General features: G+C 37.6%; 1 protein-coding gene across 15 annotated transcripts in view; it reads right to left on the bottom strand.

Moving 5' to 3' along the window:
• Window positions 1–18,303, bottom strand: part of SLC41A2 (solute carrier family 41 member 2) — a 178,814-nt gene that overhangs the window by 111,614 nt on the left and 48,897 nt on the right. For all 15 annotated transcript variants that reach the window (XR_014313863.1, XR_014313864.1, XM_082739089.1 and 12 more), the window contains 3 exons: window positions 11,118–11,189; window positions 8,605–8,749; window positions 1,762–1,908 (listed from right to left, as the gene is read on the bottom strand). Coding sequence is in view for 13 of the 15 variants with exons in the window: in XM_082739089.1 (XP_082595215.1) it covers window positions 1,762–1,908; window positions 8,605–8,749; window positions 11,118–11,189 (364 nt within the window). In the remaining 2 variants the exon portion in view is untranslated. The remainder of the gene's footprint in view (window positions 1–1,761; window positions 1,909–8,604; window positions 8,750–11,117; window positions 11,190–18,303) is intronic.

Genomic DNA, 18,303 nt, shown 5'->3' with positions numbered 1-18,303 from the left:
CTCAGATATCAGAAATCAGCAAATTTTATCAGAACCAAAAGAAACACACTGAATGAATGTAGAGTGAGCTTCGGGACATGCATCCAAACTGAAAAGACAGGAGGGGAGCTGTTCCAAGTCATTCTAAGCATCCAAAATTCTAGGTGAGGAGTTAAGAGAGACTTTCCTCAACGCCCTATTCTTTGGGAGCCGTGTAACACAAGCCTCTATTTGTAACAAAAGCCTAGAGTGGCCATGAAATCCTCTTATCTCTAAAGACTGCTAAGTGTTTCCAACATAGCTCAGGAATTAAACTTTGTTTCCAAGAACCAGGCAGCACAGCAGGATGAATGGGGTCTCTGAATTTAAATGTGCCTGTTCCCTAACCTCTGTAGTGAGCCGACCACTAACACTGCGCTGGTCTTATGAGGCCCCCTAGCGTTCACGATGAAGACACATACTCCAACACGGGCATCAGAAAACCCTTCATTGTTACAACTATAATTTTAAGAGAGAGAGAGGCTGGTTTAAAAAAAAAAAAAAAAATCAGCACACACGATTTTCCCCCAAAGTTTATTTACCTTCTGAAATCTCATATACTGAGTCTATTATACCATTATAACAACTGTCGTATTTATCAGGATAACCTTCTTCAGTGGCATTCTCTTACCTTCTTACTCTAGGACTTCAACTGAGGAAACACCCTGATATTCAACCAGCTAGCTGAGAAATGGGTTACAAATGACTCTGTGGTATTTTGAGCAATCAAGTCTGCAAATAAGATACCTTTCCTGTTTCCGTATGTAAGAGAACCCATCCCAGAAACACCACCAGGCTTCTAATCCCATCTCCACCCCACCCTCAAAGTTTCTGGCAAGACCCGTAGAATAATAATAGGTAGAAACACTTCACTCTCTTCTCCCCACTCCTCCTCACACACTTGTCTAATCCGTAAGACTAGGGAAAGGAACACTAACCATACCTAACTCATCTTGTCTTTTGGGATCCAGCCTATTGCCGACAGTCTCCCTTTCCCAACACAGTTAGCAGCCCATTTCTGTGGGGGAGATGAGGTCTACAAGTCATCCAGCTGCCTGCCTATGACTGGGGAAATGAATGAATGAAGAGTTGGAGAAGATTATTAAGTCACATTCTTTAATACTGGCCATATTTTAATCCTTGACGTCAGTATAAATTTCTGAATTGTATAAAACAGAGAGAAAGTATGACCAATTATCATCCCCAAAATAAATTAAAGCAGATTATCCCTTTACTATTATAACTCCTTTTCTGTGCTTTGCTTGACAGGAAGAGGAAAGAGTAGAACATTGCCCTAAATATACTTGTCCATACAGCCCTCCTTGTATATTTCACAACAACAATGAAAACTCAAGACCTAAATGAACAATATCTTACTACCTTTAGGCCATTGCTTGTTTATTGTCTTCTGCCTTGTTTCAAGTGGACATATCTTTTTCTAAATGAGAAGCATTTTCCTTCAACATCAAGTTTTATTGACCAACTCATTAAATAATTTAAGGTAACTTTATATACTAAATGATGCTTCCCTTAATAAATGACTGCCTTTGTCAAGTTAAAGCCCTTTCTTTAGTTCAAAAACATGTATCTGAAACTTACTTCTTCAAACCAAATGTACTTTAGACTTACTTTAAAGAATACCATAAATCTGTATAGAATCCACAAACTGTATGAGGATAGATGAATAAATTTATTTGAACGGACTCTGAATAACCCATTATATTTAATTCCAAATTAACTTACCAAGACAGGAGTACAAACCCTGACTTATCCAGGCTAATATGGCAAGAGTTATGAGGTCGCCAAAACTAGCAGCAATGGGGGTAGCAACATTATCAGGATTTATGCCAGTCTTCTTTGAACCAACGATAACCCCAACCATTATTATTCCTAGAAGAAAGAAAACTCATTACTTTTTATGCTGTGATTTAGAGAAAATCAATTTCCTGCATTCCAAAATATAAAGGCTAGACCAACAGCTCATCAGTTCCAGTCAGACTGCTTAGATAAGTTGACTAAAAGCAAACAAAACATTTTACTCTAATGCTCTGGCAAAATGCCTTTCAACAAATTCCAAGTAGGGATCATAGAAGATTTCAGAAGTTCAGTGTTGCATCTGGAGACCTGAAAAGCTACTGTAAAATAACATCAAAGCTAAAGTTTCAGATTTAATAACGTGTATGTCTCAGGTGTAATGTATTTGTGTGTACCAAACCCAAAGAGTTTATTTTAACCCTCAAAGTATGAAAATGTCAAAGAAAGGTGAGGCATATTTATATGCACAGCAACTGGGAAGAAGACCAAAAAAATGGATTTGTCTACATGGTGGTAGCCAGAATGCTTGCTTCATTTTATTTTTTAAAAGTGATGAAGCAGGGATGGGGGTGCCTGGGTGGCTCAGTCCGTTAAGGGTCTGCCTTCGGCTCAGGTCATGATCCCAGGGTTCTGGGATCGAGTCCCACATCGGGCTCTTTGCTCAGCAGGGAGCCCGCCTCTCCCTCTGCCTCTGCCTGCCTCTCTGTCTCGCTTTCTCTGACAAATAAATAAATAAAATCTTTAAAAAAAAAAGTTTAAAAATAAAAGTGATGAAGCACTTAGAGGAGTGAGATAATTAAAATTTGAACACTGGAGGCCAAAACACAAAAAGCAGTCTCTAAAGAAGTTTCTTTTTCTTTTCTTTTTTTTTTAAAGATTTATTTATTTATTTTGAGAGAGAGTGAGCAAAAGGGGCTCGATCTCACAACCCTGAGATCAGGACCTGAGCCTAAACTAAGAGTCAACACTGAACCAACTGCGTCACAGAGGTAACCCTATCGGGTATTATTTAAAACCAAAGTTTCTATCTATGAACTTCCAACTAGAGAGGATGAAAATATGACTGTATACTTGCACTCCTAAATATTTACTTTCTTGAATCATAGAAATGGTGAGGGAAGGTGACAACAATTATGACCATACCCCGTTGCATGCATTTTCTCAGACCAAACTGTAGAGGATGCAGGTGCAGAGAATATTCAAGATTAGTACACTTAGATGCTAACCATAAACCAGTACGGAAGCCTAAATATGGCTACAGGAAAACAATCCAACAGAATCTCCCTGCATTTTTATACTGACAATGACTCAAAATGATTTTATTCTAGCATACTCATTTTATAGATAATAAAGCTGAGGTCCTGGGAATACATTTTAAGTTCAAGTCACAGAACTTGCAAGTAACTCTAGCCCCGTGTCTTCTACCAACCCATAAAGGCAAAATTATTAAAAGTAGAATTTTCGTGTTGCTTCAAACAATGTCTCATTTCTTGTATTCTGGAGACATTTTCAATCTACAGACTCACATTTTGCATAATATTGGGGAAACATGCAATAGCAGAAAAAAAATTTAAATGCATTATGTAATAATCATGATGCAATCCTACAGAATTCTTCTTTCAAAGTCAGCACATTTAAAGACTGATATGGAAAGTTCTCCTAGGACAGAATGCCATCCGTATCTTTTCAGCTGAAAACAGATATTTTGCCAGCATGGACCAGTGGAAAGAGCTGGGAGTCAGGAAACAGCCTGTAATTCTCATTTAATGTAACCCAGCTGATGAAACTAGAGAAGTCACCTTACCTGGGTCAGTTTTCTCACCTACCAAAAAGGTGGTTAATAGGATGTGGCATACATATATAAAGGTCAAGCTCTCATAAAATTAGAATACACATTATTCAAAGTAAGGAACCTTAAGTAAATATATTTTAAAGGTCTGGATTCTTATGATTTTGAAAATCCTGGACAATAAAATAGTTTTTACCGAAAAATTTTTAAACCTCTCTAAAGAAAATAAGATTAGAAAAAAAAAAAAAAACAGAACCAAATGAACTTAAAGAGAAAGAAGCTAATGCTTTAGGGTTTGTTTGTTTGTTTTGTTTTTTACCAGAAATTAATTTCCTAGTAGCTTTGGGTGCCTGGGTGGCTCAGTCGGTTAAGTGACTGCCTTCAGCTCGAGTCATGATCCCAAGGCCCTGGAATCAAACCTCGCATCGGGCTTCCTGCTCAGCAGAGAGCCTGTTTCTCCCTCTTTCTCTGCCTGCTGCTCTGCCTACTTGTGCTCTCTCTCTACCACTCTCAAATAAATAAAGTCTTAAAAAAAATTTCCCAGTAACTTAACTTCACCCTGCTTTGGCCAGTGTTAACTCCCCTGAATTCTGGTAATTCCATGCAGAGATGAGAAACTACCCCTAATATAATTTAAGTACCCAAACAAAATGCTCGAAAATATTTTGGAAGTCAAGTCTTAATTTTAATACGGTACCCTAAATTCCCAGAACCTAACCAAAAAAGTTACCTTAACACTTGTACAATCACCTGACATGAGAATTTTCTATTTTTCACCTTGCTGGTGATATAAGGGTAAGAAGATGGTAATTGTATAATAAAAAGAACAAAGTCTTTATCATTATGATTTCATAATAAACTAGTTCTCCAGTGCTGAGTTCTTAATAAATAAATACAACGAATGATATCCCAAATGAAAAATTCTAATGTAGTTAAGTTTTTAAATCTTCTGGCTCTTTAAAAGTCTATAGCCAGCAATATACGGGGTTGAGCATATGGTTATATTTGTATTGCCACAGAAATAGTGAAGAAATTTTTTTTTTAATCTCAAACTTTAAAAAATTTTAACACAGGGATTGCTTTTGAAATTCGGAATTCCTAGAATCCTTGTTACTCAAATGACAAACGGGTAAATCCTCTGCATGATTTCCAGAAAGGAGTTTCTCAACTAATTTAATTTACAGAAACTAGTGAATGCCTAGATTTTTTTCCCGAGCTCATTGGGAACTCTACCAGAATACCTAAGGCCAGGAGACAACTTCAGATAGCATGTTCTAATACAAACAATTATAAGAACTTATTATGAGCAACCATATGCCAGAAAATTTGACAATCTGGAAGACATGGAGGCATTCCTAGAGACATATAAACTACCAAAACTGAACCAGGAAGAAACAGGAAACCCGAACAGACCCATAACCAGTAAGAAGATTGAAGCAGTCATCAAAAATCTCCCGACAAACAAGAGCCCAGGGCCAGACGACTTCCCAGGGGAATTCTACCAAACATTTAGAGAAGAATTAATATGATTCTTCTGAAACTGTTCCAAAAAATAGAAATGGAAGGAAAACTTCCAAACTTATTTTATAAGGCCAGCATTACCTTGATCCCAAAACCAGACAAAGACCCCATCAAAAAAGAATTATAGACCAATATCTTGATGAACACAGATGCGGAAATTCTCACTAAAATACTAGCCAATAGGAACCAACAGTACATTAAAAGGATTATTCACCAGGACCAAGTGGGATTTATCCCAGGACTGCAAGGTTGGTTTAACATCCACAAATCAATCAAAGTGATACAATACATGAATAAAAGAAAGAACAAGAACCATATGATACTCTCAATAGATGCTGAAAAAGCATCTGACAAAATACAGCCTCCTTTCTTGATCAAAACTCTTCGGAGTGTAAGGATAGAGGGTACTCACCTCAATATCATCAAAGCCATCTATGAAGAACCCACAGCGCATATTGTTCTCAACAGGGAAAAACTGAGAGCTTTTCTGCTAAGGTCAGGAAGAAAGCAGGGATGTCCATTAACACCACTGCTATTCCACACAGTGCTAGAAGTTCTAGCCTCGACAATCAGACAACAAAAAGAAATTAAAGGCATCCAAATCGGCAAAAAAGAAGTCAAACTATCACTCTTTGTAGACAATATGATACTTCATGTGGAAAACCCAAAAGACTCCACTCCAAATCTGCTAGAACTTGTACAGGAATTCAGTAAAGTGTCAGGATATAAAATCAATGCACAGAAATCAGTTGCATTTCTATACACCAACAATAAGGCAGAAGAAAGAGAAATTAAGGAGTCAATCTTATTTATAATTGCAGCCAAAATAGAAGATACCTAGGAAGAAACCTAACCAAAGAGGCAAAGAATCTGTACTCAGAAAATGACAAAGTATTCATGAAAGAAACTGAGGAAGACACAAAGAAATGGAAAAATGTTCCATGCTCATGGATTGGAAGAACAAATACTATGACAATGTTTATGCCACCTAAAGCAATCTATACGTTTAATGCAATCCCTATCAAAATACCATCCATTTTTTTTTAAAGAAATGGAACAAACAATCCCAAGATTTATATGGAACCAGAAAAGACCTTGAATAGCCAGAAGAATGTTGAAAAGAAAGCCAAAGTTGGTGGCATCACAATTCCGGACTTCAAGCTCTATTACAAAGCTGTCATCATCAAGACAGTATGGTCCTGGCACAAAACAGACACATAGATCAGGGACTAAATATAGAGCCCAGAAATAGACCCTCAGCTCTATGTTCAACTAATCTTCTACAAAGCAGGAAAGAATGTCCAATGGAAAAAAGATGGTCTCTTCAACAAATGGTGTTGGGAAAATTGGACAGCCACATGCACAAAAATGAACTGGACGATTTCCTTACACCACACACAAAAACAGACTCATAATGGGTGATTGACCTTAATGTGAGAAAAGAATCCATCAAAATTCTTGAGGAGAACACAGGCAGCAACCTCTTCAACCTCAGCCACAGTAACTTCTAGGAACATCGCCAAAGGCAAGGGAAGCAAGGGCAGAAATGAACTATTGGGACTTCATCAAGATCAAAAGCTTTCGCACAACAAAGGAAACAGTGGACAAAACCAAAAGACAACTGACAGAATTGGAGAAGGTATTTGCTAAGGACATATCAGATAAAGGGCTAGTATCCAAAATCTATAAAGAACTTATCAAACTCGACACCCAAAGACAAATAATCCAATCAAGAAATGGGCAGAGGACATGAACAGACATTTCTGCAAAGAAGACATCCAGATGGCCAACAGACACATGAAAAAGTGCTCCCCATTACTCAGCATCAGGGAAATACAAGTCGAAACCACAATGAGATATCACCTCACACCAGTCAGAATGGCTAAAATCAACAAGTCAGGAAATGACAGATGCTGGTGAGGATGGAGGGAAAGGGGAAACCTCCTACACTGTTGGTGGGAATGCAGGCTGGTGCAGCCACTCTGGAAAACAGCATGGAGGTTCCTCAAAATGTTGAAAATAGAGCTACCCTATGACCCAGCAATCACACTACTGGGTATTTACCCTAAAGATATAAATGTAGTGATCTGAAGGGGCACGTGCACCTGAATGTTTATAGCAGCAATGTCCATAATAGCCAAACTATGGAAAGAACCTAGATGTCCATCAACAGAGGAATGGATAAAGAAGATGTGGTGTACATATATATAATGGAATATTATGCAGCCATCAAAAGAAGTGAAATCTTGCCAATTGCAATGATGTGGATGAAACTAGAGGGTATTATGATGAGCAAAGTAAGTCAATCAGAGAAAGACAATGATCATATGAGGAATTTGAGGGGCAACCTTGGGGGTTTAGGGGGTAGGGAAGGAAAAAGTGAAACAAGATGGGATTGGGAGGGAGACAAACTAAAAGAGACTCTTAATCTCACAAAACAAACTGAGGGTTGCTGGGAGGAGGGGGGTAGGTTATGGACACTGGGGAGGGTATGTGCTATGGTGAGTTATGAAGTGTGTAAGCCTGACAATTCACAGACCTGTACCCCTGGGGCTAATAATACATTATATGTTAATAAAGAAAAAAGAAATAAAGCCTGTTCTATACTTACTAAGGCTTATATATAATATATATAAGTGTATCTGAAATAAGACATTTTAAAAGCTTATAGATAAATTTTCTCTTCTGCCTGCACTCTTGGTGGGAATGCAGACTGATATGGCACTCTGGAAAAGAGTATGGAGGTTCCTCAAAAAGTTAAAAATAGAACTACCTACCCCTACAGTCTAGCAATTGCACTACTAGGTTATTTACCCTAAGAATAAAAAAAAAAAAAAACCTAATTCAAAGTGATACATGCCCCCCAGTGTTTATAGCATGATCTACAATAGCCAAACTATGGAAATAGCCCAAGTGGTCCTCAAGTGATGAACAGATAAAGACGTTGTGACAATATACAATGGAATATTACTAAGCCATAAAAAGAATGACATCTTGCCACTTGCCATGATGTAGATGGGAAGTACCATGCTAAGTGAAATAAGTCAGAGGAAGAAATTACCATATGATTTCACTCATATAGGGAATTTAAGAGACAAACAAATGAGCATACGGAAAAAAGAGAGAAAAGCAAACTGAGAAACAGACTCTTAATGGTAGAGAACTAGTAGTTACCAGAATGGAGGTGCCTGGAGGGAACTGGGGAAAACAGATGAAGGGGATTAAGAGTACACTCATCTTGATGAGCACTGAGTCATATATGGAAGTGCTGCATCACTGTGTTATACACCTGAAATTAATATTACATTGAGGTCAACTAACAGGAATTTAAATAAAAATTTAAAAATTTTCCCTGTTGATCTTACAATGAACAAGCATCATTTTAATAAAAATAGTCAACATGGAAAACAAATTATTTGAAAGTGAAAGACCGTGGGGCAGACATTTATAAATTTACTTGCCTTGTAGAAGAGACGCAATGAAAGCAGTGGCTACACTGCTGGAACACAGAAGTATGGAATGGTCGAGGTAGTACTTCCCCTCCGGGATCCAGCCCAGGATAACCGCTGCCACAGCTGCTAGAAAACCAACCACTGTCGCTTGAACCTAAAAATTGTTTCAGGAAGGCCAACTGAATTATTCATTTCAAAAACCAGTTTTTACTTGATTGTGTAAATATGTATTCCAAAAGTCCGAAGAAAGCAGTGCACACAGTCCCTGAGCTGCATCGTTAACCTTTTGAAGAAGCTACTCTATTTTAGCGCTCATATTCCCCAAGGCAGCACTAATATTCCCAAAGGCAGTGAGTTCTCAAACTGTCATAACCAGGTGCCATTGGGGTCCTGAATGGGGTCCAGGAATCTGCTTTTATCAAGCATCCCAAGTGACTTTGATGGTGTAACCCACAGATCATCTAAGAAGACTGAAAGGTACCCAATCCTTACAACTGAACTTGGACTCTCCAGAGGCAGTGCTGGTAAGAAATTGGGTTTTGTGATCCAACAATAAGAGTTTGCCTCCTGGCTATATTGCCCAATCTTGTGGCAAGTTATTTAAAATTAGGTCACTCAACAAGTATTTATTGAGAATCTAGGGGCACCTGGGTGGCTCTGTCAGTTGAAATCCTGCCTTTGGCTCAAGTCATGATCCCAGAGTCCTGGGATCGAGTCCCACCTCGGGTCCTTGCTCGGTGGGGAGCCTGCTTCTCCCTCTGCCTGCTGCCCCCAGCTTGTGCTCTATATCAAATAAGTAAACATAAAATCTTTAGAAGCTATACAAGGTGGTTGGTCTTGGGCCACACAGTGATCAAAATAGATTTATCCCCTGTTCTCCCCCAGCTCTTGGTGGGTGGGTGGGTGGGTGGGTGGTAGAGATATTAAAAAGTAACCTCATGAATAACACAATCATGACCTATAAAGTAACAACAGTAATATTGAATTTGAAAATTGAGATTTAAATGAGTTACATAATACAAAAGTGCTTCCCACAGTGTTGGCACAAAGGAACCCTGCGACTAAAGAAAGTAACACTGGGAACTCATAGAATCCTATTAAGTAAAATGTGAGAACTAAAGAAGCCCTAAGGGAACCTAATTCCAAATTCTTCATTGTATTGGTGTCCTGGACTCCTCTGACAGCCTGGCAACAATTTTGTAAAGATTCCTTTCTCTATGAAAACACAGATGCACTCAAGACTGAGAAGAATTTCTAGGTGCTCACAGACTCTCTGAAGCCAGTCCATGTGGCGGAAGAATCCAGAGCCATCTCTGGCGCCCATCCTGACCATCTGCAGGGAAGGAGGATTACAAGGGAAGGGGGCGGATGAAGAGTGGAAGGAAAAATTAAAAGCTGGGATGGAAGGTCTTAGAATGATGTGATGAATAATTTACATCGCCACTTGTATTACCTGGTAAGAGCTTAGAATATTTAAAGAATAAAATGGAATGTATTTTCCAAATTTTAATTTATATATTAATTTATAGTAGGCTACTTGCTAAATACTTTATTACCCCTGAGTAGGTTCCTACAATTTCAAGCTGGAAAGGAACATTGACATCTCTAATGCAATACTGTGATTTAAAAGAAGAGGATGAAGAAGCCCAGAAAAGTTAAGTAAATTAACAAAGCTTATACAGCTGGTTAATGTTAGAGCTGAGATTAAATCCTAGACTTTCTTATTTCTAACCCTGTGATCTTAGAAGCAGCTACACAGATATTTTTTTTAAAGCCCATATTCAAAAAATTCTTTTATTTCTATGTCTTTGAAATGCAATACATGAAATTACTGTTCTGCAGCCATGTTTCTCAATATGATGTTCTAATCGAGCTAAGCTTAAAATTAGTGAGTGTCCCTTAAGCCCACTTGCTAGGGAGTTACTAGGAGGCTGTGGTCATGTGTCTTGGGCATAATAGGAAGAAGCAGGGGAGGAAGAGACATTTACCTGAGATCAGAAGGAGATATAGATAATCTATATAATCCAAGATTTAGTGTATATGTAACTGACAATCTAATGTGCTCATTTATATGAACATTAGTAACATTAACAAATTAAGAAAAACTCTTAAATAAACATATGACTATAATATATAAAAGTTCAGTTTGAAGATTTACTTTAAAAAAAATCAAAGTAGAAAAAACAGAACCTAAGCAATTGAAGTGCAAAATATTTATTTGTACAGATATTAACTCAAATACTCAAATTCTGGCTCTGTAACACATGATAAAAAAATTTATATATTTTATATACTTTTCAATATTTGGAAGAACCTGACCAATTTCTAGAGAAAGAAAATTTTTTTAGAGGTCATGAGTATCTGTTTATCCTATCATTTCTTCAGGGTACTAAATTATTGTCTTGGATCCCCTGAAATAATTAACTGGTAAAGTTAAGAGGGCTAAAATTTATTCCACTCTTGCAAGTAAAACCCTAGATGTATAAACCCAAGACCTGTAAACAAACACATGCATCACTTACCTGCTTTAAAGCCAAGTTGCCAATTATGAGGTTCCACTTTTCAATGGGCGAATCCATCTTCCCAATATTTACCTGTTAAGATAGATACTTTCATCATGTATCACTGACTAATCTATATGCTTTCTCTGTTTAAATGTTTAAATAAGCATATGAAGTCTTAAAGCCAAAGATAATTCTTTAGCAAATCTAATGAACACACATTGTACTTTAAATATAATTCTGGATTCACCACCAGTCCTGTATCTCACATTTAGCTTGTCCAAGATGTTTAGAAAAATGTATTTTTTAATTTAATTACTAGCTCTCAAGAACTAGTGGACCAATCAGTCCACTGTTTACAATTAACATCATCAAATGTTAACCTAACGTGCCAAATTTTGTGTACTGAGACCCAATATAAATAATTACACAATTTTGAGCTGTTGGCATTTTATGCCATATCATGAAACTAATGTAATTTGAAGAATTACTGACCAGAAAACACAGGATTAAACAAATCATTTATATGTACATAATTTATATTTGAGTCAAGACTAAAATTGTTAGCAATAAAAAATTCATTCAGTTCAGATAAATTTTGATCATGTACCTCAATATTAAAATTTATACATCTTTCTGCTAAATGGAAGAATACTCCCTGAAAAATTATTCAATTGCTCCATAAGCAAAATCGTCACTTTTCAACCATTTAGGATTCAAAACATGTATACCCAAATCTGTCGAGTTTTTCTAATGCAATGATTTGGAAAGCAGTGAACGATCTTTATTAATAAAAAAACATACTGAGCTGCATTTCAATTATTCATCATCTGTTTGGTCATGGAAGACAGGTGAACGGGAAAAGTGGGAGATATGTAAGGGTTGTTATTTGTGGATAGTTTACGGACAGACTAGAGTTTAGCTCACTGGCTTGAAGCCAGCAGATGAAGTGCTACGTCAACATTCCCGTCAACATTCCCATTATTGATTTGGAAAACAGAATTCTCGAACCTCCCTCTGGGCTCCCTCTGGGCTCTAGATTCAAAGTACCCAGCAATGCAAATATTAAGATTTTTCAGTTTTTCAGTATAATTATTCATGCTGTCTTTATTTACAGATTTCTTCCCTAAGCTGGGAAATCTACATTATTCATGAAAGTTGTGAATGTAGCTCCAACCACCTCAGTCTTTGCCTCAGTAATAAGGTAGAGGCAACGTTTAAAGGTTTCATGTTCAAGAAATAGGCATGAGAGAGGGTGCCTGGGTGGCTCAGTGGGTTAAGCTGCTGCCTTCAGCTCAGGTCATGATCTCAGGGTCCTGAGATCGAGTCCCACAACGGGCTCTCTACTCAGCAGGAAGCCTGCTTCTCTCTCTGCCTGCCTTTCTGTCTACTTGTGATCTCTGTCTGCCAAATAAATAAATAAATCTTAAAAAAAAAAAAAGAAAAGAAATAGGCATGAGAGAAATTAGTGTTATCTTTAATAACTTTTAGGAAGAGGTCTATAGGAAGCAATCTAAAATGATTCCATGAAACAGTGTAAGATGTCAAGAGCCCAGGACTGCTTGATGATCTGGAAAGGTGATATGTAGAGGTGAATCACACATATAGGAAGGTCTAGGAAGTCAAGAAAGGTGAGTCACAGAATGAATAAATGCTATGAATTAGGTATGCTACAGTGCCAGTCACTTGGTACTATTGCCACTAGTCCCTTCTAAAGCCTGGAACCACCTTCCTCAAAATCCTCTTCCTTAAGCTGCAGGTTACAGTCTGCCAGTGACAGGACCTTGCCTAAGATTTGGAGGGCAGAAGCAAAGGAGAGGCCATTATTTCTGTAAGGTCTTGGTAGTCAGACACAGTAGGCATCCAGAGGTCTACACTGCAATGCACCCATGTCTTTCTTTCCCTGCTCCAGTGTCTCAGGCTATTTCTCTGACTCCCCCGCCCCCGCCATCACAGATCTTTACTTCTCCCACATTTGTGTAAGCCCAAATTGTTCTATCAAATTCCTTATTGCCACAATATTTACCATGGCGGTTCTACTGACCAAACCCATACTGACAGAACAACGTCACACTATTCCATTAATCTGTTTTATAACTGATGAAGATTGAAATTTCTAAGTCCCTTCCAGATCTCTATGTCTCTGAATCTAGAGTCCTTTTAGTCTATCATGAATAAGAAATAGGAAGTTAGTGTAGGATGTGAAATAAAACATATTTCGCATTTATGAAATATAATTTATAGTGTGAAATCACAATTATGTGAAATAAACACAAAGTAGAATATATTCACAAATAATAATCACTTTTTTTAAAAATAAAGCAAAGATTTTTAGAAGCAAGGATTTTATTTTATTTTTTAAAATATTTTATTTATTTGTTTGACAGAGATCACAAGTAGGCAGAGAGGCAGGTAGAGAGAGAGGAGGAAGCAGGCTCCCTGTCAAGCAGAGAGCCCAATGCGGGGCTCAATCCCAGGACCCTGGGATCCTGACCGGAGCCAAAGACAGAGGCTTTAACCCACTGAACCACCCAGGTGCCCCTAGAAGCAAGGATTTAAAAAAAAAAAGAAAGGAGAAGTGCCAATCCAAATTTAACTACTTAGGGAAAATACTTACGGTATGGGTGGAAGTAGCAGTTTGGCAGGATACAGAAAATTGACCTTTGTTGCCTCTGTATCATAAAAACTGAACCAAAAATTGGGCTGCCCTACCATACTGTTCAGTGGCCTAGGATTAATATGAACAACCAAACTTTTTCAGAGTAGAGAGGAACAAGAATGAGCGTTCTGTCTGCTTCCCTTCCTCTCTCTCTACCTGCCTCTCTGCCTACTTGTGATCACTGTCTGTCAAATAAATAAATAAAATCTTTAAAAAATATATTTATTGGGACTAGAGATAAAAGTGAGTTAGAATGATCTTGAAATTATAGATTTACAAATACTATAATTGATCTGGAAAAACACATTTAGTATGTAAATACTTGAAACAGGGGTACTGAAAATCTCCACTGAAGTATTAGTCTTAAAATATGTATACATATATATGGGTGCCTGCGTGGCTCAGTCGCTTAAGCATCTGCCTTTGGTTTGGGTCATGATCCCAGGGTCCTGAGTTCTGCTGCTTTGGGCTCCCTGCTCAGCAGGGAGTCTGCTTCTCCCTCTCCATTTGCCCTTCCCCCTCGGATTGAGCTCTCCCTCTAATAAATAAAGTCTTTAAAAATATATATATATATTAAATATGTGCTTCCCAAAAAGGGCATATAAAAAAATAAACCTAAATGTTAACCATTGTTATTTCTGAATGATGGGCTTGTGGATAATTTTTATTTTCTTCTTTGTTCATTAGTGAATTGTTCAAATTTTTAGCGCTGAACGTGTGGAACTGCTGTAATCAGAAACTGTATTTAAAAACACATAATTGGTAAATTAAAAAATTTGGCAACTAGAAAAGGAAACAGTCTTAGCTTTTTGCCTATGATTTCTTTCTTAAGATTCCCTGTCTGGGCACTCATTAACATATTTGTTTAATTCTTTGAACATTTTTTCCTTTAGTTCTTTGAACATATTTACACTAGATGCTTCGAAAGATTCTGCTAAATCCAACATCTGGGCCTATTTTTTTTTTTTTTAAGATTTTATCTGTTTATTTGACAGACAGACAGAGAGAGAGAGATCACAAGTAGGCAGAGAGGCAGGCAGAGAGAAAGGGGGAAGCAGGCTCCCCACTGAGCAGAGAGGCCAATGCGGGGCTCAATCCCAGGACCCTGAAATCATGACCTGGGCTGAAGATAGAGGCTTAACCCACTCAGCCACCCAGGTACCCCATCTAGGCCTACTCTGAGTCACTTTCCATTAATTATGAATCTCACTATTCTTTTCTTCTTCTTCTTCTTTTTTAATCTATTTATTTATTTGACAGAGAGAGAAAGATCACAAGTAGGCAGAGAGGCAGGTGGAGAGAGGGGAGGAAGCAGGCTCCCCTCCGAGCAGAGAACCCAATGCAGGGCTTGATCCCAGGACCCTGAGACCATGACCTGAGCCGAAGGCAGAAGCTTTAACCCACTGAGCCACCCAAGTGCCCCGAATCTCACTATTCTTAAATATGAATCACAATTTTTTGTTTCTTGCTACATCTAATAATTTCCGGTTAAAAACTAGGCAGCATAATAATGCATAACAATGATTCTGATGATGTTATGTTCTTCTAAGCATTACTGGATTTCCCTTTCAATAGGCCATTAATTCCCCTAGACTCACACTACAGACTCTTGTCTTCTCACAGTATAAAGTAGTTCATATCTTTGCTTCTAGTAAAGCTGGTTCTTTCAGCTAGGAACTATTGCTTTGTAGCCTAGGCATGTGGGGATCACCCCACACCTAAGTTTGATGGACCGCCAAAGATCTGAGCAGAACTTATACCCAGATTTGGGGGCTCTTGCTTTCTACTCTTCTCTTACTATTGGGATTTCTCCATAAATCTCTACCTGCTGTCAGCTCCAAGCTCTGTTATCTAATAACTCAAGACAATAAAACTTCCACTTTTTGCCACTATACCTATGAACAAGTCACAAAAGGCAACTGGTCAAAAAAAAAAAAAAAAGGCAAAAAACTCACAAATCTGAGCCAGTGTATTTGTCTATCACGTATAGGCCCCTCTCATGTTTCTGTCTAGTTTTTTGGTTTTGTTTTTTTGGTTTTTGGTTTTATTTTTTGTCAGACTCCCTGACCTCTGTCACCTCAGACTTGTAAAACTGTGGGTTTTCTGCCACATGAGGTCCAGGGATTGGGGAAACTGCCTTGGGGAAAAAAGCTACAAACTTTGCAATCCTTACTCATTATAGACATGGTCTTTTAAGGGTGAACTCAGTTTCTACCTGTTTTTGATCACTTTCTATTGCCTTCAGTTTGTATAGGTTCTCTCATTGTTAAACTTTGGAAAGGTTCACTCGTTACTTCATTCTGCCATTAACTGGAATTAGAAACTTTATTATACATATTTTTACCTGCTTGAAAAATTTTATAAAACGTAACATGGCAAAATGCATACAAACATACACACATACACATACTCTAAAGCCTTTCTGAATGTACAGGGGTGATGTCTATACTCATAATCTTGGTTTTGAGTTTCACACGTGCATCCCATGTATGAAAACTCAACAAACTGTGGACTTCGAATTTTAGTCGTCGATCTGTGTCAATTACACCGCAGTAAAGCTTCAAAGAAAGGGGCGAGTTAAAAATCTAGATGCCTGAAACAGTTTTAGATTAAACATTAAGTAGTTCCACTCTGCAAAGCTATGGCTATGGGTTGGTATTTATAGCATAAGAAACATACTCTAAAATTAAGAACTAAGAGGAATGTGTGGTTTCATTTGTATCTAACAATCAGACAAGAACTGGTAAAATTTAGAATTGTGCCAAGTTTAGGAAACAATACTGAGATTGTAACTATATCAAAATTATGCCATAGTAACTAATATTATTACTTGGGGTTTAATTTTTCTTTATTTTAGAAGTTCTACAATGTGAACTAGAAGTGTAACTTAAAATTATTAGGAAAAGGTTTTGCCCAGTTTTTCACATCCCTCTACTGGAACGTTAAGCTCAATGAAGGCAGGAACATTTTCTGTTTTATTTATTGCTGATTCCCTAGCACGTAAGAGCACTTGGCATACTGTAAGGGTTTGGAAATATTTTTTGAATTAGTGAATTAAAAAGGTAGGATGTTACAAAATAATTTCAGAGAATCAAGAGTTCTCTGAGAAGACATTTGAAGCAACAAAAATCAGTTTTGGCTAAAGTGGAAAAGTGTTAATCAAACTGTGTTAGGTAATTTGCTCCTGGAAAATAGATTTATAGGCTTTAAAAATATGTTGTCTTTAGGACAGAGGATGCCATTTTTTTTTTAAAGATTTTATTTATTTATTTGACAGGCAGAGAGGCAGGCAGGGAGGCTCCCTGCCGAGCAGAGAGCCCGACGTGGGACTCGATCGCAGGACCCTGAGATCATGACCCAAGCCGAAGGCAGTGGCCCAACCCACTGAGCCACCCAGGCGCCCCAGAGGATGCCATTTTTGACTCTTTTATATTTAGCATCCAGAAGCAGAAAATTCTAGACCTCAGATAACAGAACTTAACCCCAACAATTTATAGAATCACTGTACTTGGATTCTTTTCCAATTATATACTACTGTTATATATACACAACAATTATCTGCCATAATATATATCTACTATTGAAAAGGTTAAAATCCAGGAAAAATTTTTGAAGTTAATCATTATAAGCTAGAGATAAATTTTGACTCTAGTAAGAGGGCAAGATAAAGCTGATTTGAATTCATTATTAAATCTCCCTTGTTAAAACAGGAAACCTTCTTATTGAAGTATCTTTTTATCTGGGAACATTTAACCTTTACCTTTATAGAATAATAAGTTGTTTTTTAAAAAAAGGTTTTACTTATTTATTAATTTGACAGACAGATATCACAAGTAGGCAGAGAGGCAGGCAGAGAGAGAGAGAGAGGAGGAAGCAGGCTCCTTGCTGAGCAGAGAACCCAATGTGGGGCTCGATCCCAAGACCCTGGGATCATGACCTGAGCTGAAGGCAGAGGCTTTACCCCACTGAGCCACCCAGTGGTCCCTAGAATAGTAAGTTTTAAAGACAACTGTCCTTCAATGATTGAGTGAGTAGCCTATATCTGATATTTCATGTCTTAATTTCTCTATATACTTAACCAAAGCATTCCTTATAAATCCTATAAACTCATTTACCCTGATTCTCCTGCAGACAATCATACAAATGAGAAAAGACCTTTTAATGGAGCAAAAAGATTAAAGTAATCATAGCCTGGTCTTCCATAGCTATAATAATTTTTACTCCTACTTTTACAAGTGAAAATAAATACTACATAGGAAAGTCATAAAATTCAAAAGAATTATTTTTTGACTATAGATGAAAAGGCTGACTTTCGAATAGTACTTGTTTTAAGTTAGAAAAAAAATTATACTCATTGGCCTTTTACCCCTGGAACCAGGGAGTTCAGGCAGGAATCTGCCACAGCAGTCCCAAATGAAGACAACAGACAACTAAATTAAGGTAGTGGCAGGTGGGGCATAAGAGGAAGGGGAGAGGGATTTCATAGGTTAAACTGACAATCTAGACATTAACCTGATAGAAGGGAGGGGATGATTGGTAAGAAATACA

The sequence above is a fragment of the Mustela nivalis genome (genome assembly GCF_964662115.1).
Source record: "Mustela nivalis genome assembly, chromosome: 7".
Taxonomy (NCBI): domain Eukaryota; kingdom Metazoa; phylum Chordata; class Mammalia; order Carnivora; family Mustelidae; genus Mustela; species Mustela nivalis.
The sequence above is the reverse complement of the archived record's forward strand: the minus strand, read 5'-3'. Positions and strand labels throughout refer to the sequence as shown.